Consider the following 24,163-nt stretch of genomic DNA (forward strand, 5'->3'; position numbering starts at 1 on the left):
CTCGGGTTACATACGCTTCAGGTTACACACTCTACTAAGCCAGAAATAGTGCTTCAGGTTAAGAACTTTGCTTCAGGATAAGAAAAGAAATCGTGTTCCGGCGGTGCGGCAGCAGCAGGAGGCCCCATTAGCTAAAGTGGTGCTTCAGGTTAAGAACGGTTTCAGGTTAAGAACGGACCTCCGGAACGAATTAAGTACTTAACCCGAGATACTACTGTATACTCTTTTCAGTGCCTACTACAAACATTATTGTTCAGATAAGCCCATTTAGAAAACTGATGCGAGTTTTAATTTCAGTAGTGACGCCCTCCCTGTGAACACCCTCCCTTCAGAAGTCAAGGAAATACAAACAACTATTTGACTTTTACAAGACATCTGAAGGCAGCCCTGTTTAGGGAAGTTTTTAAGGATGGGTGTTTTTATTACGTTTTTAGATACGTTGTAAGCAGGCCAGAGTGGCTAGGAAAACCCAGCCAGATGGGCTGTGGTATAAATAATAAAATTGTTGTTGTTGTTGTTGTTACTATCTGAAGTGTTATTTTAACTGTATTCAAAAGTGCTAAATTATTGTTAATTCTTATTGACAATTTCATTATGCTATCTTTTTTGTAAGGCATTTTGAGGTTTTGTTTTTTTAAAAAATAATAATCAAGCAATGTATAATTTTTATTAAATAAATGAACCGACCAACCCCTCCTTCGCCCCGTTATGCAGGACATGAGAGAGGTGTGACACTCAGACACTGTCTGCGTCACTTAATCCGGAGCAGTTATGGCCTCCCTCCGTGGTCCCAGATTAGGAAAGTCAGCTAGCAAACCTAAACCACGCCAGAAGAGGAACTTTAGGGGGTCAGCTACCCCGTCGATTTAATCCGGAGCAAGGGGGCGGGGGCGGAAAAGGGCGGGGCCGTGACGCGACAGCAGCAGTCCTTGGGTCCCTGGCGTCATCGCTGGCCGCACTCGCGTTTCCATGGTAACGCGCCCTTCCTCACTTAAGTGGCGCCGTTAGGCTTCCGGCACTCTAGGAAAGGACTCGCCGTTCTCCGCCCGCTTCCGGCTCCATCATGGCGGCGCCCTAACTTGGAGTCACGTGAGCGAAAAGCGGCCTGCTTCTGGCGCTGTTGCCAGGCAACGCGCCTTCCCCAACCCCGGCAACTCTGCTTCAATGGATAGGGCGGGGGTCGCTCTGCTAGTCCTCCCCTCTTGAAGGCCGCTGCATGTAGCTCTTAAGGGGGGTGGGTTGAGTGGGAGCGGGGCGGGCTGTGTTCTGGCCCCGGATTTTCTCCTTCCGCCAAGCAGAGGAAACCCCCCACAGCCCTTCAGAAGGGCAGCTCGCGGGTCTTGGGTTTAAATGGCATCAAACATGTGGGAAGACGGGCTCTGCCCCAAGGAGCCTGCAGTCTCCCAAGTCCCATCATCCCTGAGCATTGGCCTTGTTGGGTGGGCTAATGGGCGTTATTTATAGGCAGTATTTTGTAAAATTTATACACAACTGGATTGTGAAAACGAACAAACCTCCAAGCGGTTTACAACCCCCCCCCCCATAAAATCGCCAGAAATTGCTAACCATAATTTAAGACCTTTGAAAAGTTATCTTTTACCCTATCTGAGTAGGCTTGTCTAAACAAGAATGTGTTTAGCAGGTGCTGAAAAGAGTGCTGTGAAAGTGCCCTGCTGATATGAATAGGCAGAGAGTTTCAAAGAGTATTTTATTGTTTGTTTGTTTGTTTGTTTGTTTGTTTATTAGATTTAGATACCGCCCTTGATCAAAAGACCTTAGGGCAGTTCACAAGATAAAAATACAAGATAAAAACACAGATAGTTAAAGTAAAAACCACAAAACAATATAATATTCTACAATGGCTGAAGAATTTTAATCAGCCAAAGTCACAAGTGTAGGTGTTGCTGTTCTAAAAAATTGAGTTCTTACCAGCGGGGAAGAAGTATTCTGTGGCACCTGTAATAGTGCCACTTGGGCACAGCTATTCCTCATGCCCTGCACTAAAATAAGACATACAATGTTGGGAGGGGGAACAGGATGAAACGGTGCCTGACGGTGTGGAGAAGGTGAGCAGGGAGTTTGCCTACTTCTCTCAGTCATAAGACTGGAACTTAGTTGGGACATGCAAGAAAGCTGGAGGTTGTGAGATTCAGGACAGGCAAAAGGAATCAGACAAATTCAGGGAGGACAAGGCTACCAATGGCTACTAGTCACAATGACTATGTTCTGCTTCCACAGTTAGAGGCAATAATGCTTCTGAATACCAGTGGGTGGAAACCACAGGACAGGAGAGTTCTCTTGTTCTTGAATCCTGCTTGTGGGTTTCCAATTGGGATATCTGTTTGGCTGCAGTTGAGAACAGGTTGGGCCATTGACTTGATCCAGCAGGCTTTCCTTATGGTCATATTCTTATCCAAGAAACAGGTCCGCCTGCTCACACACCTAGCTTAGAGACCAATATCCTGGCATGTTTTATGGGAAGCTATGAACTGGCAAACCAAGAGATCAGTGCCAAATCTTGGCACACAATGGGTGAGGCAAGTGGGCAGGGAGCAGGCACAAAGCTTGTTCCTGGACTGTTAGATACAGCCTTTCTTTGGTAGTATATTTGTGGGGGTTCCCTGCACTTTTTCCCTGTTGGAATTGGCTCCTCTTTAATCAGCTGCTTTTTGGATTTTGTAGGGCAGGATGGACTTCTTGAGCCTCTTCCTCCTCTATGTGTTTCTGGTTCTGCTGACCATTCTCCTTGTTTGTTTCTATTCCGGAAGGAAGCAAAGCATCCCCTCAAGGCTTATTACCTGCATAACTCAGGTAAGGAATGATCACATCAGTTTGTCACCCCACTGCTGTGCCCACTTGCCAACAGTGGTACTTAAAATTTGCCAGCACTGTTTCTAGCATGATGACAGGTCAGCTTCCATCCCACCAATCTCTATTTCATGCTGCCAGAGGAGCATCTAGACAAAATGGTGATGTTCAGTCTGTGTGCCAATCCTGTTCTTCCATATTGCAGGTAAAGGCAGGTGTTCCCATCCATCATTGGCTCTTCAATCTTGTGATAGAACAAAAGCATTTTTCTATGCCAAAGATATCATGACTTGTATGTGAAAGGGAATTGACTAGTGGTGATTATTTATTTACATTTAACAATTTACATTTAATACACACACACACAAAGTAACTATAAATAGGCACATAAACAGGCAACAATAAGAACAGATAAAGGTAGAGCATGACCAGTGGTTACAGATAATGAGAACTGGAATCCAGCAACACCATGAGGACCACAAATTCTCCTCCATCTCCATTCTCTTTAGAAGAGATGCAAATGCCATTTCCTAAAAACAGCAAAAGGGGTAGACTTGAGTCTGGGTTGTACTATTTCAGTAGTGCAAGTAAGGAGCTCGTGGGAGTGGATGCTTCTCCATACAGTTACAAAAACCTTTACACATAGAAAGCCAAATGTTAGGGAGATGAATTCTAGCTCAATCTTCTCTGCTATGAGCTAATTTTATATGTGGGTGAGTTTTCTTTCCTGTGGGAGGAAGATTTAGTCTTCTGAACCCCATTTGCAATCTGAAGTGGTTCACCCTCAAAACCAATTTGAGAACTAGACCTTAATGCCAAATAAACAGTTTCTGAATTCTTCCAGTGTCAAGAATCAGTTAAGAAATACAGCTGGATTCTGTCCATGTGGCACTTACTTGGTCACCCAAGAATGTAAAAAACTCAATGATTGGGGATGTTTTATTTCCCCCTTAAAAAAAAAAAAACCTTCCTCCCCCTTTGTCTTCTGTCATGTAGGTGCTGTTGCGTATAGTCCCATCCCAAGTCCAAGGAGCTGCTCATTGGGTGCTTCATGGACTCTTCCATAAACGGTACTGCTTCTACCCCTTCTTTTGTGCCTTTTCCTTGCCTGTCTGATTGTTAGCACTAACATTTTAATTTTATTTATGTCACTTTTTAAATTATCATTTCAATTTATTACCATAAGGTTCCAGGGTGCAATGTTAAAACAATTTAAAACAAGCCACAGACATGAGAATAGGGTGAGTCACAAAAACATACATCTCAGATATCAAAGGCAAGGGTAAGGAGGTGTGTATTTCTATGGTGCCTATCAGTTGCCTTTTCTAAGCAGGCTCACTTCCACATTAAGACACAAAGTATTACACCCCTAAAGTCATAGTGTAAAACTCTTTGAATTGCCATAGCTTTGCGGAATGGCTTCCGAAGATGACTTTCCTGTGCTTTCCAAGAGTGCAGCAGGTCTTCTGCATTCCTGGTTCTCTGTTGTGCACTGATGGCCATGCTGGTTGGGGCTGCTGGGAGTTGTAGTTGGAACCATCTGAAGGGCTTCAGGTTAGACAAGTCTGTTTTAAGCCATGATTTTTCTGTATATTTTGGGTAACCCTTGGAGATAGAGAAACTTCCCTTTTTTATCTGGGTGACTTTTGTTGCCAGGACTGGGTGCGTAATGGCGTCCGCTTCACCATTCAAGGAAATGGAGTGGCATCCCAGCAAAAATAGATTTGAATTAAAAAGAAAACATGGTAATTTAAATTATTGATGAAAGCATACAGAAAGTGACACACAAGAAGGAACTATCAAGATAATAGGCCTTATCTATCAAGATAATCCAGCAGGCCACACGCTGGATTTGATCTTTGGTGCCGGTATAGATGTGATCATGTCTCCTTCGATGAAGGTGCCATGGTCTGATCACTACGCTCTGAAAGCCAGGATTGACTTTCCACCCCCACCCTGCTTAGGTGGCGAGCCGATTTGGGCTCGCCCGCAGAGGCTGATGGACCCTGATAGATTCCGTCAAGCCTTGCGGGACCTTGCTCTCCCTGGCGACTCATTGACTGAGCTTGTTGAGGGCTGGAATACCCAGCTCCTGGCAGCCATCGATGAGATCGCACCTAAGCGCCCTCTGCGACCCCGCAGAAACCGGGCTCCCTGGTTTACCGGGGAGCTTCGGAAAATGAAGCGGGACCTCAGACGGCTAGAGCGAGTATGGCGGGGTGCCCGTGACGGAGCCTCAAGAACATCTTATAGGGTTTTTATGAAAACCTATGAGATGGCTGTGAAGGCCGCTAAGAAGTCTTACTTCTCGGCCTCCATTGCATCCGCTAGCTCTCGCCCGGCGCAATTATTTAGTATAATTCGGTCTTTAACGTCCCTTGAAGGACAGCCAAATTTAAATAACAATCTGACACACAGCTGTGAGGCATTTGCGAGCTTTTTTGCGGAGAAGGTCCTGTTGCTCCGCCATGACCTCCCTGCCAATTTGGATACAATAAAGGAACTGGAGGCCCCTCGACTGTCCTCGGGTCCAGTATTGGACCATTTTGACCGGATATCTCCAGCCGATGTGGACAGACTCCTCCAAGCTGGAAAGCCCACCACCTGTCCTCTTGACCCGTGCCCGTCATGGCTGATTAGAGCGTGTCCAGACGAGGTGCGGGCCCCCCTGGGGGATATCATCAATTTGTCCCTTGGCACCGGGATATTCCCAGGGGAACTGAAGGAGGCAGTGGTGCGTCCGCTCTTAAAGAAAACATCATTAGATCCCTTAGATCTATCCAATTACCGCCCGGTCTCGAATCTTCCATTCCTGGGTAAGGTGATTGAGAGAGCGGTTGCTGAACAGCTTGGTAGGTTTCTGGATGAAACATCTGCTCTGGATCCATTCCAGTCCGGCTTCCGTGCTGGTCATGGGACCGAGACGGCTCTGGTCGCCCTAACAGATGATCTCCGTAGGCAGCTGGATCGAGGCGGGTCGGGGCTGCTGATTCTTCTAGATCTGTCAGCAGCCTTCGACATGGTCGATCACGAACTCCTGGACCACCGCCTTGCCGACGTGGGGATCCAGGGCACAGTCCTTCAATGGCTGCGCTCGTTTCTCTCTGGTCGGGGACAGAGGGTGGCGCTCGGGGGGGAATTATCATCGCGCCACTCCTTGGTGTGTGGAGTGCCTCAGGGTGCGATTCTCTCCCCGATGCTTTTTAACATCTTTATGCGCCCCCTCGCCCAGCTTGTCCGGAGTTTTGGGCTGGGTTGCCATCAGTATGCCGATGACACCCAACTCTATCTGTTGATGGATGGCCATCCTGACTCGGCCCCCGATACACTGGCGAGATGTCTGGAAGCTGTGGCTGGATGGTTACGTGGGAGCCGGTTGAAGTTAAATCCTTCGAAGACAGAGGTCCTCTGGCTGGGGCGGGATGATATGGGATTGAGGGGGCAACTCCCATCTCTTGCGGGGGTGCAATTAGTGCCAGCACCGTCCGTTAAGAGTTTGGGTGTAATCTTCGATACCTCCCTCTCTATGGAGGCGCAGATTACAGCTATAACAAAGGCGGCATTTTTTCATCTCCGCCAAGCTAAGCAGTTGGCCCCTTATCTCTCTCGCCCTGACCTAGCCACTGTGATCCATGCGACGGTCACCTCCAGACTGGATTATTGTAACTCGCTCTACGTGGGGCTGCCCTTAAGACTGACCCAGAAACTCCAGCGGGTGCAGAATGCCGCGGCGAGACTCCTTATGGGGTCTTCGCTGCGAGATCACATTCAACCGGTACTATACCAGCTGCACTGGCTCCCGGTGGAGTACAGGATCAGGTTTAAGGTGCTGGTTTTAACCTTTAAAGCCCTATACGGCCTAGGACCCTCGTACCTACGGGACCGCCTCTCCTGGTATGCCCCACAGAGAAACCTACGGTCTGCAAATACTAACATCCTCAAGGTCCCAGGCCTCAAAGAGGTTAGGCTGGCCTCAACTAGAGCCAGGGCCTTCTCGGCTGCGGCTCCAATCTGGTGGAACGCTCTGTCACAAGAGACTAGGGCCCTGCGGGACCTGACATCCTTCCGCAGGGCCTGCAAGACAGAGTTGTTCCACCAGGCCTTTGGTCAGGGCGCAGTCTGACTCCCTCCTCTGGCAACCTGCTTAGAATCTTGCTTAATTAGTTGCCATTAATTTGATTTTAATTGATTTTTATAATGTAATATTTTTAGAATGTGTGAATATCTGATTGTTTGATTGTTGATTGTTGTTAGCCGCCCTGAGCCCGGCTTCGGCTGGGGAGGGCGGGATATAAATAAAATTTATTATTATTATTATTATTATTATAATGGGAGACAGAAACAAATAAGAGTGAGGAAATGATTTAGTAATGTGATATATCTACAGGACTTCACTGTTGCTTTTACTCCAGTTTAGCAAATGCGGGTATTTTTGCTTCATTTCCTGGTTGGATTAAAGTTTCTGCATTCAGAATGTCACTGATTTCATCCAGCTCAAGAGAAACAGCAAGGCTGACAAAGGGTAAAGAGGTAGTCTTATTGTACAATCCTGTGCATATTTATTTGGAAGTGTGTTTAATGGGGATTACTCTCAAGTCTGTTTAGGATGGCAGCTTTATTTCTTTTATTACAGTTGTTTTCAAAACAGGACCAGTTAGGAGACCAGTAGCTTAATTTGGCTTTTAGGTTTCTCTGAGGACAGTTACTCTTCACCTTTAAAACACCTTAGGCTGCAATATCCAGTGCAAAATATCACAAGTCTGATATATTTCCGAGTGGGAGTCTAGCTTACCCTTACGCACCTCTTTTCTTTTTGCTGCAGAAACTGTACATTTGTGCTCCTGCACTTGCTCTTGGAAGCTTTGGTTTACGGGGAATATTCCTGGGAAGTGTTTGGCTATTGTCAGGAGCTGGAGTTCAGCAGTCACTTCCTCTTCCTCCCTTACCTACTCTTGGCTGTGAACATAGGTTTCTTCATTCTGTGCTCCAAGACTAACCCAGGTAAGACTGCGTTCCCTGCAATTGTAACTCTTGGGCAGAGGGAAAGTACCCCATAAATGGCCTTGATTTCAGCGGATGGGGTGATGAACCTATGTCTGCTTCCAGTTAATATAAGACGCTCATTATAAAACCTGGGAATACAAAGAAATGAGCATTCTTCTTCAGTTGTTCTGTGACCTTACAAAGAGCTTCAGTTGGGTAGATTCTGCAGCTAGACTAGAGTTTTGGCTGGTGCCCTACCCATACCGTTTATGCCAGCTTTTGCCAACTGGTGCCCTCCAGATCCTTTGGACACCCAGGCAGCACAGCTGGTTGATGGGAATTGTAGTCCGTACAAGGCACCAGGTTTGGAAAGGCTGCTGTATACACACATACACCAAGGATGCATGGCTGCCTCCTTCCCACTGAGTTATCTTTGGATGGCCAAAGCAGGCACCTCTCTGGAACATGCAGACTAGGTAATTTTCCCCTCCTGCAGGGAAGTTCTTTCACAGTACCGCTCTTTTAGTTCAGTTCACTTATCTTATGTACATTATTTTCCAGTTATTTCCTCCTTTCAGTTTTGCTTCACCCTTTGGGCACCGTCCTTTTGCTATGTGCCGAGCTTTATGGCCCAGCCAATTGTCTTCTTTCTCAAGTGTGAGAATTGCAGCAGTCACAACCTGTCTCCTGGGTTTTGGAGAGTCTCACCAACACGTGCAAGCACTATTATGCCTTCACCAAGCAGTTAAACTACATTATTTTCTCCCACAGGTCTTAGGTGGCCTAAAACGGGAATTAGACAAATTTGTGGAGAATACTAAGGATATAAGTGGCTACTAGTCATGATGGGATGGCTGCATACTGCCTCTGGTGTCAGAGTTTGTTATACCTTTGAATGCCAGTTGCCGGAGAGCACAACTGGGGAAAGTTGCTGCTTTTGCACTCAGGTTCTACTTTTGGGCTTCCCATTGGGGCACGATTAAGAACAGGATGCTGCCTTAGATGGACCCCCTTTGGGCTGATGTAGCAGGGCAAATTATTATATTTGCTGGATTTTGAAATCGGATGTCAGGAAAGAATTCTAGCAACAAGACACCATTTGCTACTTCCTTTCCCGGTCCAGGTACCATAACCAAATCCAACCAGGTGCAGTTTCTCCATGCATATGCCTATGACGGTGTGATGTTTGAGAAAGGGGTTGAGTGCTCCACTTGCAAAGTGAGGAAACCTGCCCGATCCAAGCACTGTGGTGAGTTTATATTATAATTATTCCCACATGACTGTATATGTGTGCCAAGATCTGCCTTGGAGGCCATCCATTTAAGGGGTCCCACCATCACAGGCCGGAGAAAGGTAGTGGCTGGAGACGCATGACGTAGGATTGTTAAACACCACTCCTGTCACTCCACTTCCACTTATTTTGCCTGTCTTGCCAGAGCAGATGGCTATCTCTTGCCTGCTTTGTCATCATATAATAATCTGACCTTCACCTATGTTGATGAGTCTTGACAGAACTTTTAGTTACCGTTTTTGTTTATTGTTATTATACTGTTCAGTTTGTGTTGTAAAGCACTCTTGAGAACATTTGTGTTGAAAAGCAGAATATTAATGTCTTTTTAGTAATTTATTTGTTAAATTTGTATCTTAGGACCTCCTAGGATTAAAAGGGTTTGCTCATCCTGGCATCTGTTTCTGCTCTGGCCCTAAACTCCTTGTATCCACTGTGTCCTTTTTCTAGGTTGACCTATCCCATTTTGCCAAGAAGGTAGCACCCTGCATTTCTGCTGCTCGCCCCCCACTTACCATGTCCACTGAAGCCCTGCTTACAGAGGTCACACAGTTGAGGGCTCTGGTTCCAGTGAGAACCTCACGAAATCGTGCAGAGGCCTCACATGACCTTCCCCAGACCCCAGCTGCCTTGCTTAACAGAGACCTCTGCGTAATCTCACAGGGATCTGGTGAGATTCCCCCTACAACCCAGAAGCTGCCATAGCCACAGATGTGCCCCTTGGATTCTGCCACCTGAGGCAGTTGCCTCAGCCTGCCTGATGGCCCTGCCTTTTTAAAATGTCAAACACCCCCTCCCCCATCTGCCTTTAGCTCTGCTCTCACCCTGTGCATTGCTGGAGGCCTCTTCAGAAGAGATTTTGCACCAGGAGACCTACCACGTGTGGTCAAATTGGGTCAAAAATATTTTATTTGGTTTGCTGCTTGCTTTCCCTCCACTCATTCGCCCACCTTCCCCTTTGAACAATGGGGCTATTAGGAATAACCCAGCATGCTAATAGCTCATGCCTGGTTTTTCATTTGTTTGTTTTAACTGGTATGTTTTAAACTCAGGAGGGTTATGGGTTGGTTTCTTGATAACCAGAACATCATGACCTTTCTTCTGGCTTTGATCAGGTGTGTGCAACAGCTGCGTGCATCGTTTTGATCACCACTGTGTTTGGGTCAACAATTGCATTGGTGCCTTCAACATCAGATACTTCCTGCTCTATCTCCTTACCTTGACCTCCATGGCTGTTTCCATCGCAGTCTTAACAGCCACTTTCCTCATCCAGGTGGTCTTTCTGTCAAATATGATGCAGGGGTATTACACAGATGACCAAGGCCAGGAGCGCCCGATTGATGCCTTCTTCCTTATTCAGGTAAAAATTGACAAAGTGACGTGGGCTGTACCCAACTAAATCCTGCTCAGAGTAGCTCTGTTGAAATTAATGGACCAGTAGTTGCAGTGAGCCTGCTGTGAGCAGGGTTTAGTTGGATACAACCCTTAATTTCTGATGCCTTCATCTGTGGACTCCCTTGAAGGGAACAGCAAGCTTTTGCTGAAAGGGTCTCACTTCTTCTGATCTGCAGAATAGATTTCAAAGCTTGAATTAAATTTAATCAAAAGAATCATTAATTTGGAGACTAAATATGCCTTTTCTGACGTTGAGATTAACGTGCTTTTATTATCAAGGGGTGGGATCCAGCTAAACAGTTCCACTAGTCGCAAGCTCTTTGGATGCACAGTGGAAGTTCTTTTCCCCACCTACCCCCTAAAGCTTAAGGCTTGGGGTGACCCCCAGAACAAATATAGGGGTTGCATGGGGGTGGGATTCCATTGTGCAGTCAAAAATGCTGGCAATAGTGAAACTGTTCAGATGGATACCACCCAAGAAACTAATAGTATGCACCTTCTTGAGAATAGTTGTTTTACAAAGCTACTTAGATGTGCCTTTGTCTTTCTTTGATATAAGGGCTACTGGTACTAAAAGCAAAAGATAAGTGCATATTGTATGGTGATCAAAGGAACTATGGTTAGTCTGGGTTTTCTTAGTAATTTGAATTTTAGCTTTTCTTTTACTATCAAGATAAAAGCTAAATTTTCAAATTATTCAAGATGCAAACTTACTGATCACATTGATCAAAGTGCAGTATTGACAAGCTGTCTATCATTGAAGGAAGAAGTAGGCACATGAATCACCAGGACAGGGGGTTTAGGCTATTCTTTGTGCATTTTGACTCCAGCTGGGTATTTTTCTCTTTGCAGCATCTTTTCCTGACCTTCCCCAGGATCGTATTCATGCTGGGCTTCGTTGTTGTCCTTTCAATTGTACTGGGCTCCTATTTTTGTTTTACTCTCTATCTGATCCTGACCAACCAGACAAGCAATGAGTGGTTCAAGTCAGCAAGATATAAATGTTCATCCTCAGAGGACGACACCAGGCAGAGGGGTTACAAAAATATTTATTCTAGAGGCATCCAGGGTAACATCACAGAAATTCTTAAGCCAATTATGAGCCCTGAAAAAAAGCAAAGGTGAGTTACCATTGACAGCAGTGGACTGTACAAATCTTAAAATTTTAATCTCAGCATGAAAGTCCCAGGCAAAATTAATCTAGCGCAAGGGTAGTCAATGTGGTGCCCATGGGCATCCAGTGTGCCGGACACTACCTACCTCTTACGGGGCCTGAGAAAGGTCTTCATTCTCATCACAGTGCCCAGAGAGGGCGTTTGCTCTTTCTGTGCACTTCCTTTTTGCACTGTCTCAGCCTATCCTTCAGTGGCTGGCAGAACTGGATACAGGGGTGCCTCGCAAGACGAAAAGAATCAGTTCCGCGAGTCTCTTCATCTAGCGGTTTTTTCGTCTTGCGAAGCAAGCCCATTGACAGCTTATCGGCTTAGAAAAAGGGGGGGGAGGGAAAAAAACCCCGCAGGAACTCGCAAGACATTTTCGTCTTGCGAAGCAAGCCCATAGGAAATTCGTTTTGCGAAGCACCTCCAAAACGGAAAACTCTTTTGTCTAGCGAGTTTTCCGTCTTGCGAGGCATTCGTCTTGCGTGGCACCACTGTATAGTGGTCCTCCACCCGTGCTCTTGGAAGTGGCAGCCATCTCCAAATGTGCCTACTGGCCCCAAAAGGTTAGTGACTCCTGACCTTAACTGTTGAGTCAGCCTTGCAAGCAAGCCCCAACATACCAGTGCAACTGGAGTAAACATACCTGTTTACTGCTAGTGTCTGCCTAAAATGGAAGCTGAAGCTGCAGTTTGTGGTAGGGACAAGGAAATACCGTATTTTTCGCTCTATAGGACACACTTTTTCCCCTCCAAAAATGAAGGGGAAATGTGTGTGTGTCCTATGGAGCGAATGCAGGCTCCCTGGCTTCAGCGATAGCAACGCCTGCGCTCCGGAGGCTTCGCGTTGCTTTCGCTGAAGCCAGGAGAGTCTGGTCTTTGAGGCTGGCGGTGGGGGAAAGCAGCGCTTCCCCCCACTGCCAGCCCCTCGGGATCGGGGGGCAGCGGGAAGGCGCGCAACGCCTTCATGCTACTCCCCGACCTGGTTTGGAGGCTGGCGGTGGGGGAAAGCAGTGCTTCCCCCCCTCCGCCAGCCCCACAGGCTTGGTTGAAAAGCCCGCAGGAGCCGCACGCTCTTTAAAGGGTGTGCGGTTTTTCTACGGGGGGGGGAATTCCCCCACCTCGTAGAAAAGCCCGCAGGAGCCGCACAGCCTTTAAAGAGCACACCGCTCTTGGGGGCTTTTCCCCAAGGAGGGAAAAGGGACTGACTGGCTGAGTCTGTCCCTTCTCCCTCCTGTGGGCTTTTGCGGAAGATGGGGGAATTCCCCCACCTCCCACAATAGCAGGGAGAAGGTCTGGGAGAAGTGCACAGGCTGCGTGCAGCCTGTCCGCTGCTCCCAGAGCTGGGGGTGGTGGTGTCATTTCCCCCCCCCCTTGATTTCCCCCTCTGAAAACTAGGTGCACCCTATGGTTGGACTATAGATGATCCTCATGGTCCCTTCCAATTATATGATTCTGATTAGGAGCCCTAAGCCCCTGCTTGCTTCTTGAGACTTTAGGCACCACCCTAGTTTCCAATCATGAGAACTAGAAACTTGTTAACTGGAATAATCTAAGGCTACGGACTGCTTTTGCACAACTAACATTCATTTCAAGAGTCTGGCATATAGAGTCTTGCTGGATTACATTTAATCTGTAGGATAAGAGAAGTGACAGCTACTTTTTACCAAAACAAAAAACAAATAACCAGCTTTCATCTAATAATAGCTCTCTTTTTATTACATCAGAACTTTGTAGAAAATTATGTATTTTAAAAACATTTACAAACTGTACAATAAGCAATTAAATGTTACATGGTTACAAAATGTACATTGTGGCCTTTATGTAACAGTTGCAGGATATTAAGATAACCTGTTTTCCTGTATAGTAAAGCATTTTCAAACTTTTCTTTAAAGTTTGCGTCCATTATGAATAGCTTACATTCCATGCCTTATATGGACTTACATATGAAAGGCAAGTAGGTGCCCCAGAAAGGAGGCCTCTGGTTGCATGGCATAGTTTAATTTCCCTGCAAATCCCCCCACCATCCGTTTTTTCTCCTCCCACTAAACTAAGATTAAAGTGCTTCGCTCCATCACTGCCTGATTTCAACAAGCAGCAGCTGAGCACAAGTGCTATGAGGACACTAGTCATCGAGCCCTTTGGCACCACCAGAGTGCCCCAGCACTGAAGACCACCCACAGGGCAGCCTCCAGTCATTGAATGTAGATATGGCTCTCTCTCCCCTGGTTTAGACTATAACAGTCTGAACCTCCACTTCCTCCTCCTGGGTGGCAATCACAAACTCCCCCGTGTGCTCCATTATTTCAATGTCTTCGGATGCCACCATTGTCACCGTTGCCTCTTCAGCCTCGCTGCTCCCCTCTGTGGCCAACACAGCTCCTTCACCAATGGCTGAAGCCAGCGTCATGGCAACCTGCTCCGTGAGACTCTCAGGAGTTGCTATGGCAATTGTGTCTGCGTCCGTGCCGTCGGGTGTCAAGGCAGAACTTTCTGCCACAGTGACATTCTGGACAATTATCTGATGGCCAGAATTTGCTTGGTTGACGATCTGCTGAACTACTTTCATGATGTGACTGTCCACCTGCATGGAAGGAAGGAAATACACCAATGATTCAAAGCCAGATTTGCACACACTGTACCAGAGTTGCTGCACGTGTAGTCTGAGTCCAACAGAGGATGACAAGTGTGGCATACATTTTCATGAACAGCAGCCTTCCCCAAGGTGGTGCCCTCCAAATGTTTCAGAATACAACTCCTAGCCAGCACAGCCGCTCTTTTAAAAATGTGTCCAGAGAGAAAGAAACAAAACCATGGAGCCAAAAAGCCCTAAGGGATGGGGTATGTCAACCCCTTGACAATGAATAGATGTTAGTTCCTTTCACCTATACTGTAAAATACAAAGGAATATATAAGTGGACACAAATCTGACATGCTGTCCAGCTCCAAACTAGCAATTCTTCCCTCCTCCAGCAAACTAACAGATGGGGTGTGAAGAGTCCAAAGATAAAGGGTGGGGAAGAGAAGAGAAAATACAGAGTTCCGCAATGGCTCTTGCTTTAAGATAAAAGTCACTTTAAGACCAAACCACTTGCTTTTCTTTCTCAGTGCCAGGAATTGGGGAGGCTCTCCTCTCTGAAAGGGGTTGTGGAACTTTGGGAAGTGGACACAGAGCACCTGTGTTGCATACAGAAAACCTCAAGTTCAATCCCTGGTGGATGGCAAAGACGTTTTTCTGCCCTAGATCCTGGAGGGCAGACCTGGTAGAAAGCAGCTTCCTAGATCCACTCTCCCACCCAAGAAGGTATTAAACAAACAGGCTACCTAGTCGTGTGTGTGTGTGTGTGTGTGTGTGTGTGTGTGTGTGTGTGTGTGTGTTTGCCACAAAGATGTCTCGGTAATTATATCAATGAATTAATCACTTCAAGCTTCAAATATTTTAGTAGCAAGGATTGTAAGGAGCCTCTTCAGGGAGAGCAACCTACCTCATGCCTTGTCCCTTCTATGATTTCAGCAGCTTCCGTGGTTTCCATCTCTTCGGTAGCTGTCTAAAAGAGAGAGAACACAGATTTTCCCTAAAGCAGGAACTTTACTTTGCAGTGTTTTCACATGCTGGTAATGTCCTCATGAATGCTCTTTGCTCCAGGCACAATCCACCACATACATTCTGCTATGCCTCTCAGGCTCAGCCAGCACAGCCATAGGATCCTAGTGCTCATGAAAATGGTTCAAAAAGTAGAATGAACCAGGCTGGTGAAGCCTGGCCTAGTCTGTTCAGAAGCGCTTGACAGATTACAGTCTGGCTCTCACTGTCCCTGAACAAACCACAACTGAAAACCACCCACCAACCCTGCAGTGTAGGAAAATTTGGTTTTCTCAAAGAGATTCTCCCTCAGTGCTGCTCAGCTACCTCAATGATGTACTCTTGCGTATCTGCCACCACTGAAGAGAACTCCACGAGGACTGTAGGAGGATCTTCAGAAATGACTGTTGCAGCCAAATTGTCAGCAGACTGACCTTCCTCCGACACTGCTTCTTCTTCAGCTTCTTTCAAGGCAAGCAGACAGCCACCTAGGTGACGAATAAGGTAACTCTTATCAAATTAAAATAATTTCTGGATACATGTTCAATCCTGACATGCTCAAGTCTTTTATCAAAATATGTCTTTGAAAAAACCCTTTGTGCCAAGGAATGCCAAATTCTTGGCCCCACTGTTTGCAAATATAGCTTGTTTCCTTATTCTGGATTATTTGCTCAGGGAGCAACGAACTATTATATAATATTTTAAAATATTAAGCCATTTATACATGCTTTTAAACAAATACTCAGCCACTACAAGAAATCCAGTTCTCCCCACCACCAGATCAAAAGATCAACCAATATTCTGACCTCTAGAAACTTCACCAGGAAGGTTCTGCACCCGCCTCCCAACCTCTTGGCCTCTAAATCTTATAGCACTCTACAGAGATGGCAGGTGATGGGGTTGCCAAAAAGCTTCTCCTATTCTAGAAGCTAGCACATGTTGTCCTTGGCTCCAGCTTGCATTTTACATGAAAGGGACAACTCCCTTACCTTTGGTCCTCAGGTGCCTGTTGAGGGTGCCATGCTCTGCAAAACCACGGCCACATTTGTAACATTTGAAGGGCTTCTCCCCTGTGTGGTGGCGGATGTGGCGCACCAGGGAACCCTTTTCCCGAAATCCCTGACTGCAGAACTGGCAGACATATGGTTTGTCATCGAGGTGTGTCCGAAAATGCACCTGCTGGGCATTCTGCAGGACAGGAGAGCATGGAAGCCATGAGTGAACATAGACAAATGCAGCAAACTTCCTACACTGGACCTCCTGGGCAGACAGAAGCATTATCCATCGCACACCACTCTTAAAAGTATTTTTAAAAAATCATCTGCTTCACTTTGAGCACTTCACAAAGCTTCTTGTCTGCCAAGAGCAGTTTTTTAAATAAAGGACAGGTGACTGGAGGCAGACTTGCTGCCAAAGAAAAATAAACCACCCAACTTTTGGCACAAAGCCCAGCAGAATCCTTCAGCAGTGCTCAGAAATTTTCATTTGAGCACTTTCAGGACACTCAAGAGAACTCTAAAGAAGCACAACTCGTGTCCTTCGGGCAAAATGGAAAGCAATGCTCCTCACAAGTCTCCCAGTCACTTTGAGTGCTAATGCCAAGGTAAAATTGCTCTGCCCACTTTTCCCTACTGGCACATGGCCCTCCAAAAGTCACCTAAAGCGGAATGCGGCCCTGGGATTTAACCAGGTTCCCATCAAAGAACAAGTCCCAAAAGATGTGGGGCTCCTACCTTCGTCTTGTATCTCTTGCCACATTTGGGGCAAGGATACGGCCGCTCATCAGAGTGAACCCTCCTGTGTCCCTTCACATGCGCAATTGTTTTGTACAGCTTGCCGCAATCCCCACAACGGAACCGCCGCTCGTTCACGTGCACTTCCTGGTGTTTTTTCAGCAAGTAGCCCTTGGTGAATCCTTTGCCACACTCTTCACAAGGGAAAGGTTTGTAGTCTGGGCAAGGGGTGGGAAGTTTCACAAAAAAGAGGATTAGAGCAGGTGGAATGTCCAGTATTTATGACATTTGAAAATGCAAGGCGGTAGGATATCAAAGAAGAAACTGCCTTCATAGCTGCAGAGGAACTGCCCATAAATTTTCTGTTCGTAGCAAAGACGACAGGTGCCTCAGGCATGAGGCTGATTTAGCCAGAGATCTCAGGGTTGACCTTTGCTCAAAGACTAACCTGCATATAGAAGCTAAACTTAAAGCCAGTATCTGCAATACTCAGCTGAATAATTGAGCAAGCCCGAGACATCTACCATTTTTGCTATTGAGTAAATAATTTCTCAGCAATCCTGAGGCATTCAAACTATTTTTAGTTTTATGGTATCTTGCAGCAATGTGCACCAATCTAACAGAGAAAATAAATTGTTTGCATGCCTTGGAAAGCCACCCAGCTGCAGCCTGATAAAACTTTGTGACTGTACAAGGAAGCGATTTGTCCATGGATACCTTGACGAGACACAACAAGATGTCCCCTTACCAAAATGTCTGCTAATGTGCTGGTCAAGGGAGCTGTGTTCCCGGAAGACTTCACTGCAGTAGGGGCACACCTGGCCCTCATCAGTCGCATCTGCATCTGGCTATGAAACAGAGGGGGGCAGGATAAGTACTTGACATTGCAAAAGCTTGAATCGGGATATCCTATTTGAAAGGCAGCATATGCCACTGTTAAAGCAGCACTGAAGGCAGCAAAGGGCGGCGCACGTCATGTGTTAACCCGTATACAGCTGCACACCACCAAGACCTGTTGTCATGAATCAGCCAAACCTGACTTCAGGAGAGGTGAGTTAACCTAAATACAGGAAAAACAGCTACCCTGACAAACTTACAGTTTCTGCTTGCTCGATCTTCACGTACTGCTCCCCACACAGCTTCTCAGGCATCTCCACCTCTTCATTCTTTGACTCCTCTGCAACAGTCACCTCATTGGCTTCATCTGATTTGGTCGCCTCCTCCATGGACACCTGTTCTATCACAATCCCAGAATTCCTCATGGCTTCCCTCAGCAAGTTCTCATTGTCATCTCCCTCAGGGGGCAGATCCTCAGGATTTGAAGGCTAAAGAAAACCAGGGACAGATGCAGGGCAGTTAACTGCAAAGTAGAGACCAATTGTTTTAGCCCCAGAAGTTGCTAAAAGCTCTCTCTTAAGTCAGCATTCCTCAGCCCTTTGAACTCAGGAAACCACTGGCATCTCTTCTCCCGGGCCCCACAACCCATCAGAAAATGCAAATGACTCCCAGAGAATGCCATATGCAGGGTTTAGATTGGGATTTATCTCCCAGATATTCCTTGTCACTCCGCAATTTAGTTAGAATAGCCATTTTTGAGGAAGCAACATTAAACCCCTACCACTGGGCCTGCTCGCTACAGAATCTTTTTACCCTCTGCAATTTTACACTTACACACACTCAGTAGTGGCCCGTCTTACAATTTGATACCCACTCTCTTAAACAGAAAAGCCAAACTCTGTTAGCCAACTGATCTCAGATGCCTGTGAGGAGCGTACCAAAAGTTCTCAAATTTCTAAAGAGGGAGACATTATTTAGAGCTGCTTGCTTTCTTGCAGATGAGCTTTGAGTTTTGATGCCTTGTGTTGGGCTTGAAATTATCCAGGTAAACTTATCACCTCCAAGATTTCAAAGCAAGACTTCTTTAGAATTTTCTTTCCACCTTGCCCCTTGAGACTGGTCAGGCATGTTGTCTCACAGCTAGAAATCAGTGTGTGTCTCTAGTCTAAGCCAAATGCCAACCTTCCCCTCATCATGAGTGGCACTAACCTCTTGGCCCAACAATTTCTCCTCTGTGATTGGGAGCTCCTGCACCTGGACATGGACTTCATGGAGGACATTCCCTTTTGCATCCGTCACTAAATGAATGACAGGAGGGGACTCCACAGACTGAGCTGCTAGCGAGGGAACAGCCTCTACATTGGAATCATTTGACCCTTCAAGAAAAACAGCAAACAGGAGTCTCAGCAAGCAACCTAGCTCCCAAATACAACTTCCCACTTTGAGGTCTTCTCTTCCCCCAGTATCCAAAGCAATTTCCTCTGTGTTTGCAATATTTCTGCATTTACATGATGCTTTCAAATTGTCAAAGTACTTCAAGCACTATCTTGTTTACAAGTAACTATTTAAAGTAGGCATGTTGCAGGTTACGGCATGCCTAAGGCCTCCTAGAGGCAAGACTTGGATTTCTGTATTCAGAGCCTGGTTACTTAGCCACCATGCTACTCAACAAGAAAAGGCCTCTCAGAAAACAGAGGCAAAGCCAGAGGACACCCCTCACGTAAGGTCAGAAATGTCCCACCTTACTCAACTGCCTTCTAGATCTGCCATAGACATGAGCTGCATCTTGCTTTGGACCAACAGAGAATACTTTCAATGAAAGACAAAAAACTGTACAAACAGCAGGGCAAGCTGCTGGTCTTTTCACTGACCTGCTGCTAAATCCTCTTTGCTCACAACTATTTCCTTGTTCATATTGAAGCGAGTTTTCTCAGTACAAGGAGTCAAGGATTTCAGGTGCCGGGTCAAGGCTCCTGACTCTCGGAAGCTTTTCCCACATTTCTTGCACTTGTAAGGACGCTCATCTTAACAGGTTGAGAAGTAAAAGACAAGAGTTATGACATGGAAGAAAATGGCGCATGGACTCCAGCTAAGAAATTTTCCCTCTTCTGCTTTTCTCAGAAAAGGAAGCAGATGGGGATGACGTGACTGGATCTCAATGGGATGTTCCTTTCATAGCATCCACTGCAGCATCCTTTTGGCAATGCTAGCAAACTGGAGCCCTAGTCATGGCTCTCATGCTTTCCATTGTCGCCAGCAGAGGGGGTTTGTCCGTTCTGACTCAATCATTATACACCAACAAGCAAAGAGGGGTTTTCTACACACATTAGCACCACCATGGATTTTATAACAAACCAATCTGTCCTCTCACCTGTATGACGACGGTGGTGTCTGATCAGCGAGCCCTTGGTCCTGAAAGATGTCCCACATATCTTACACTCATAATCCTTCCTGCTGCTGTGAGTGATCATGTGAGCTTTGAGGATGCTGGCCTGGAGCAAGGAGAAAGGAACTATTGGTGATGCTGCCAGGCACACAGATCACCTGTTTTAATCAATGGAGAATTTCAAGCTGTAGCTACACAAGCACACACATATATTCACACACAAAAACAAACACACAGTCGTACCTTGGAAGTCAAACGGAATCCATTCTGGCAGTCCGTTTGACTTCCAAAACATTCAGGAACCAAGGCACAGCTTCCAATGGGCTTCAGGAAGCTCCTGCAGCCCATTGGAAGCTGCAACAGACGTTCAGAATCCAAAGAACGTTCATAAACCGCAACAATCACTTCCAGGTTTGCACCATTTGGGAGCCAAAACATTCAACTCGCAAGGCGTTTGACTTCCGAGGTACGACTGTATAGGCAAAAATGATGGAGTATACATAAAAATTAAAATTGTTTCGATTTTGAAGGTTTGGTAACATTTTACTTGTATTCAGATTCGAGTTTTTTACTTGTATATTGCAAGCCACCCGAATGCTATGAATAAATAAATCTATAAATAAATAAATGCAAATCTCTACAGTATTTTCTCATTTGTCCAGCACTATCTTGTACGATCTGGTACAAACTTAAAACATACCGTTTTGAATGTCTTGTGGCACAGTTCACAGACGTATCGGCCTTCTTTATTAACCAGCAGCTTAACTTTGATGAGCTCCATGGAGGCCCCTTCTTCTGGGCCTTCAGGACTGTCCTGCCCCTCTCCAGTGTCACCATCAATGTGGCCATTTGGGCTTTCAAATACATGGTCTCCGGCTACAATGACTTCTTTGATGTGCCCACTACCTGCAACCAGAACACCACACAGTAAACCAGATACTATCAAGCCATACAAACTATCAAAGTCTGCATAAAGGTCTTATGACAATGACCATTTTGATCCTTGTCATAATACTGTCTTGCATAATTTTTTCACTTTTTCACTGCAAGTGCATTTGATGGTTTTACTAAGTTATTCCTCACAACCCCAAATTCTCTTTCCTGGACAGCCAGTTAATTGCACCCAGAACTTGTGGTTCTCTTTGTTATTCTCCTAACTTATGTGCCTCAGTTTGTACTCAGCTTACATTGAACCTCATTTGCCGTTCTGCTGACTGTTCATCTGGTTTGGAGAGCCTATCACATTTCTCATTGTTTGCTTGGATTTTCACCATCCTGCATAATTTGGTTTCATCTGGAAACTTTGCTACTTCATCAAACCCCAGGTTAATTATTAGAGTTAAACAGCTTGGGTCCCTGAGCAACAACACTGCATTTTCCTGTGTTGTGAGAACTGTTTACTCCTACAATCTTTTTGCTGTTCTTTCACCAGCTACCTATCCCCATGACAAGCTGTGAATGAAAAGGTTACTTAGGAACTTTTATTAGGGGGGTTTGTCAAAGGATTATGGAATTCAAGCTTATACTGTTTGATTTACCTTTATGTACTTTCTACAAGTTTATTGAAACACTCAAAATACCTCAGAAAGTTTGGTGAACATACCTAGTATTGCAGATGTGTTGCTGATTTCTTCTGTTATTGGAGAAGCTTCAACAACTATATGAGCTACAGTTATAGGCTCTTCAACAGATGAAATGACCTGTGCAGCAAACTGAGTTTTAGTAAAAGAATGCATATTGCAATAGTTATAGCCAAACAGTGAGAGATGCAAAATTAAAAATATTTCTCTGCTCACACTTTATTCACTCTTCCCCAAAGTGATGGAGGTTTATTGTCTGCACCAATCAAGTGCTGCTTGCAAAGGAACACCTGGGAACTCCTTTTGAGGTTCACTGGTTCCTTTGGAATCATGTTTTTAGATGCCTTAAAACCTGACATCAGGTGTGGAGGTGTGCTTTGGGGGAAATGGCCTCACAAGTCAAACGAGGACCCATGCCAGGCCCAATTAGGTCCACTGGCCAGAGGCTTCCCACTACTGATTTCAACAGTAGTCAGTTGACTTACCCTGCCACTCTTGCAGTAGGACTTAAAAAAGACATCTGTGAATTTCCAGGCATCACACCTAAGCCTCCCTCAAACCCATCCAGTAATTACCCAAAACTACTAGAGCAATATTGCCATGCTTTCCCCCACCCACTGCCCACAATGAGAAAACTTGTCCTAGCAAGCAGTCTAGAAGAGAATCCAGCCATCGCCTTCCCCACATCCTGCCTCAGGAAACTTGCCGGGGTTGTTACTGCTGTAGTATCTTGCTGCCTCTGGCAAAGCTTTTGTAATTTGTGCTGTACAAATTCTTCCAAAGAAGTGAACTCAGACTGGCACCGACCACACTTGTGCCTGTCATCTTCATCTAAAATTCAAAGGATAAGAAAACTGTCACCATCTTCAGATGGAATAACAAGACTATTTAAAGAAAGCATTCAGACCAGCTGGTTTCTAGCTTATATTGGTCATTATATGATAGGAAGGAAGTTGTACAAATTGTTACCTAAGCATTGATAGGATAGCTTGAGAACACACCTTGACATAAAAGCATCCAGTAAATGTGAAAAACAAGCTGAGAATTTAACATTGATTAAGATTTGAACATGATTTTGCAATGCTTAATAAGGGTCAAGTGCAGAAAGGGGCAGAGCTCCTGCACCCTAAAAAGCTGTGTAGAAGAGAATTTCAATACAGCAGCTTGCACAAGTTACACTGCTGAAATCCCCATTCCCAGCACTTCCACTGTCCTCTCTTAAATGTGACCATGAAATACATGCTTTCTCAGAGAAAAGATGTAGGCAGGAGCTATTTTACAACTGAGCAACTCTGGCTAAGAAACAAGTCTATCATGTTTCTTTCCTGACTCTGGCACATTAGCAGAAGCAGTGTTCCTGATCATTCTCATCCAGGCTGCGGTTTAAAAGAACAGGTGTAGGGTTACATTAAAAAGAAGTGAAACTTCAGGGATATAGACTCTGAAAGCTCAGTGCGGCTTTCGCAGACCTGCCACCTTCTAGATGTCTTGGCATAGCTGTCAATGTTTCCCTTTTTTTAAGGGAAATTCCCTTATTCTGAATAGGATTCCTCGCAAGAAAGGGGAAAAGTTGACAGCTATGTGTCTTGGGCTACAACTCCCATCAATCTCAAGCATGGCCACGTTGACTGAGGCTCATGAGAGTAGTAGTTCTGAGAGTTGTAGAGGCTGGAAGCGAGGAACCCGACAGGAGGCTGCGTAGCACCTTTTTCCCGAGGCTCAACCAACTTTTTGCCTGCAAGTGAGTCCCACGCTTGCCATTCCTCACTCCAAAGCAGGAGGGGCGCAGGCGCGACACCGTAATTCTCAGAAGAGAGAGGCCTGCACTCTCCCATCGTATTGGACCTTCACCTTTATTCGGTGGCTTAAGGAGCTGCTGCATCGACAAGCCCAAGAGCGGGCTGCGCAAAGAGCTGAGGGGACCACAGGCACCCCTTCCTCCTCAGGAGGAACATTACTTTACAGAGAGTAAGAGACCCCTCCCCTCCCCCCCATCCCTGCCTGCCTGCCAAGCCGGTACCTTCTTCACCGAAAGGCGCCGGGAGACTGAGGAAGGCGGCGGGCCCCTGGTTCGCGCCGGAGACCGCCTCAGCCGCACACTCCTGTCCCCGTGGCCCAACTGCCGTAAGCCCCGCCGGCCCAGCGCTCGTTGCCATCGCGGCCTCCATGTCGCAAGGCGCCGCAACCATCAAGATGGCGGCTTTACGGCCGTGTCGTCATAACAACGAGCCCGGCGCCGCCACGGGGCGGGGCCGCAGAGCCCGAACTTTTGCCAATTGAGGCGAGGCTCGGGGTTTCCTCTCCTCAGCTCACCTGAAGTGGGCAGAGCCGCCACGGCGCCGCAGCCAATGAGGAGCAAGGGCGGAAAGGCTCTATTTCGGCTAGGCCAATGGGAACCTGGCAAATGCGGACGA

At 46.2% G+C, this 24,163-nt stretch overlaps 2 protein-coding genes across 6 annotated transcripts; one reads left to right on the forward strand and one right to left on the reverse strand.

Annotated features, from left to right (window-relative positions):
• Positions 1–927: 927 nt before the first annotated feature.
• Positions 928–15,527, forward strand: ZDHHC4 (zDHHC palmitoyltransferase 4). Of its 5 annotated transcripts, none has more exons than XM_081840659.1 (7): positions 928–1,114; positions 2,683–2,811; positions 3,805–3,878; positions 7,631–7,809; positions 8,915–9,040; positions 10,195–10,439; positions 11,327–11,644. In XM_081840659.1, exons 2-7 carry the CDS (start codon positions 2,689–2,691, stop codon positions 11,597–11,599), a joined length of 1,020 nt encoding a protein of 339 aa, XP_081696785.1. In that variant the 5' UTR covers positions 928–1,114; positions 2,683–2,688; the 3' UTR covers positions 11,600–11,644. The 5 variants fall into 5 exon arrangements, with proteins under 5 accessions (XP_081696785.1, XP_081696783.1, XP_081696786.1 ...); XM_081840657.1 differs by having other exon boundaries at positions 937–1,089; XM_081840660.1 differs by lacking the exons at positions 928–1,114; positions 11,327–11,644 and adding exons at positions 1,127–2,532; positions 15,145–15,527.
• E4F1 (E4F transcription factor 1) lies at positions 13,322–24,025 on the reverse strand. Its single transcript, XM_081840638.1, has 14 exons — positions 23,770–24,025; positions 22,456–22,580; positions 21,773–21,869; positions 20,870–21,075; positions 20,155–20,275; positions 19,655–19,807; positions 18,993–19,159; positions 18,044–18,271; positions 17,695–17,794; positions 16,947–17,164; positions 16,203–16,401; positions 15,541–15,701; positions 15,116–15,178; positions 13,322–14,214 (listed from the first exon to the last, which is right to left on the reverse strand). Exons 1-14 carry the CDS (start codon positions 23,936–23,938, stop codon positions 13,861–13,863), a joined length of 2,361 nt encoding a protein of 786 aa, XP_081696764.1. The 5' UTR covers positions 23,939–24,025; the 3' UTR covers positions 13,322–13,860.
• Positions 24,026–24,163: the final 138 nt, after the last annotated feature.

The sequence above is a fragment of the Podarcis erhardii genome (genome assembly GCF_964252035.2).
Source record: "Podarcis erhardii genome assembly, chromosome: 14".
Lineage (NCBI taxonomy): Eukaryota > Metazoa > Chordata > Lepidosauria > Squamata > Lacertidae > Podarcis > Podarcis erhardii.

Excerpts from the sequence above, each read along its gene's own strand:
- ZDHHC4 (XM_081840656.1), top strand. The coding sequence starts at position 2,485 with ATGAACTGGCAAACCAAGAGATCAGTGCCAAATCTTGGCACACAATGG. Across the intron at positions 3,879-7,630 it reads CATGGACTCTTCCATAAACG|AAACTGTACATTTGTGCTCC; the intron begins GTACTGCTTCTA and ends TTTTTGCTGCAG. Across the intron at positions 10,440-11,326 it reads ATGCCTTCTTCCTTATTCAG|CATCTTTTCCTGACCTTCCC; the intron begins GTAAAAATTGAC and ends TTCTCTTTGCAG.
- E4F1 (XM_081840638.1), bottom strand. The coding sequence starts at position 23,938 with ATGGTTGCGGCGCCTTGCGACATGGAGGCCGCGATGGCAACGAGCGCT. Across the intron at positions 20,276-20,869 it reads GCCACAAGACATTCAAAACG|GCCAGCATCCTCAAAGCTCA; the intron begins GTATGTTTTAAG and ends TCCTTGCTCCAG. Across the intron at positions 16,402-16,946 it reads GCAAGAGATACAAGACGAAG|AATGCCCAGCAGGTGCATTT; the intron begins GTAGGAGCCCCA and ends CCTGTCCTGCAG.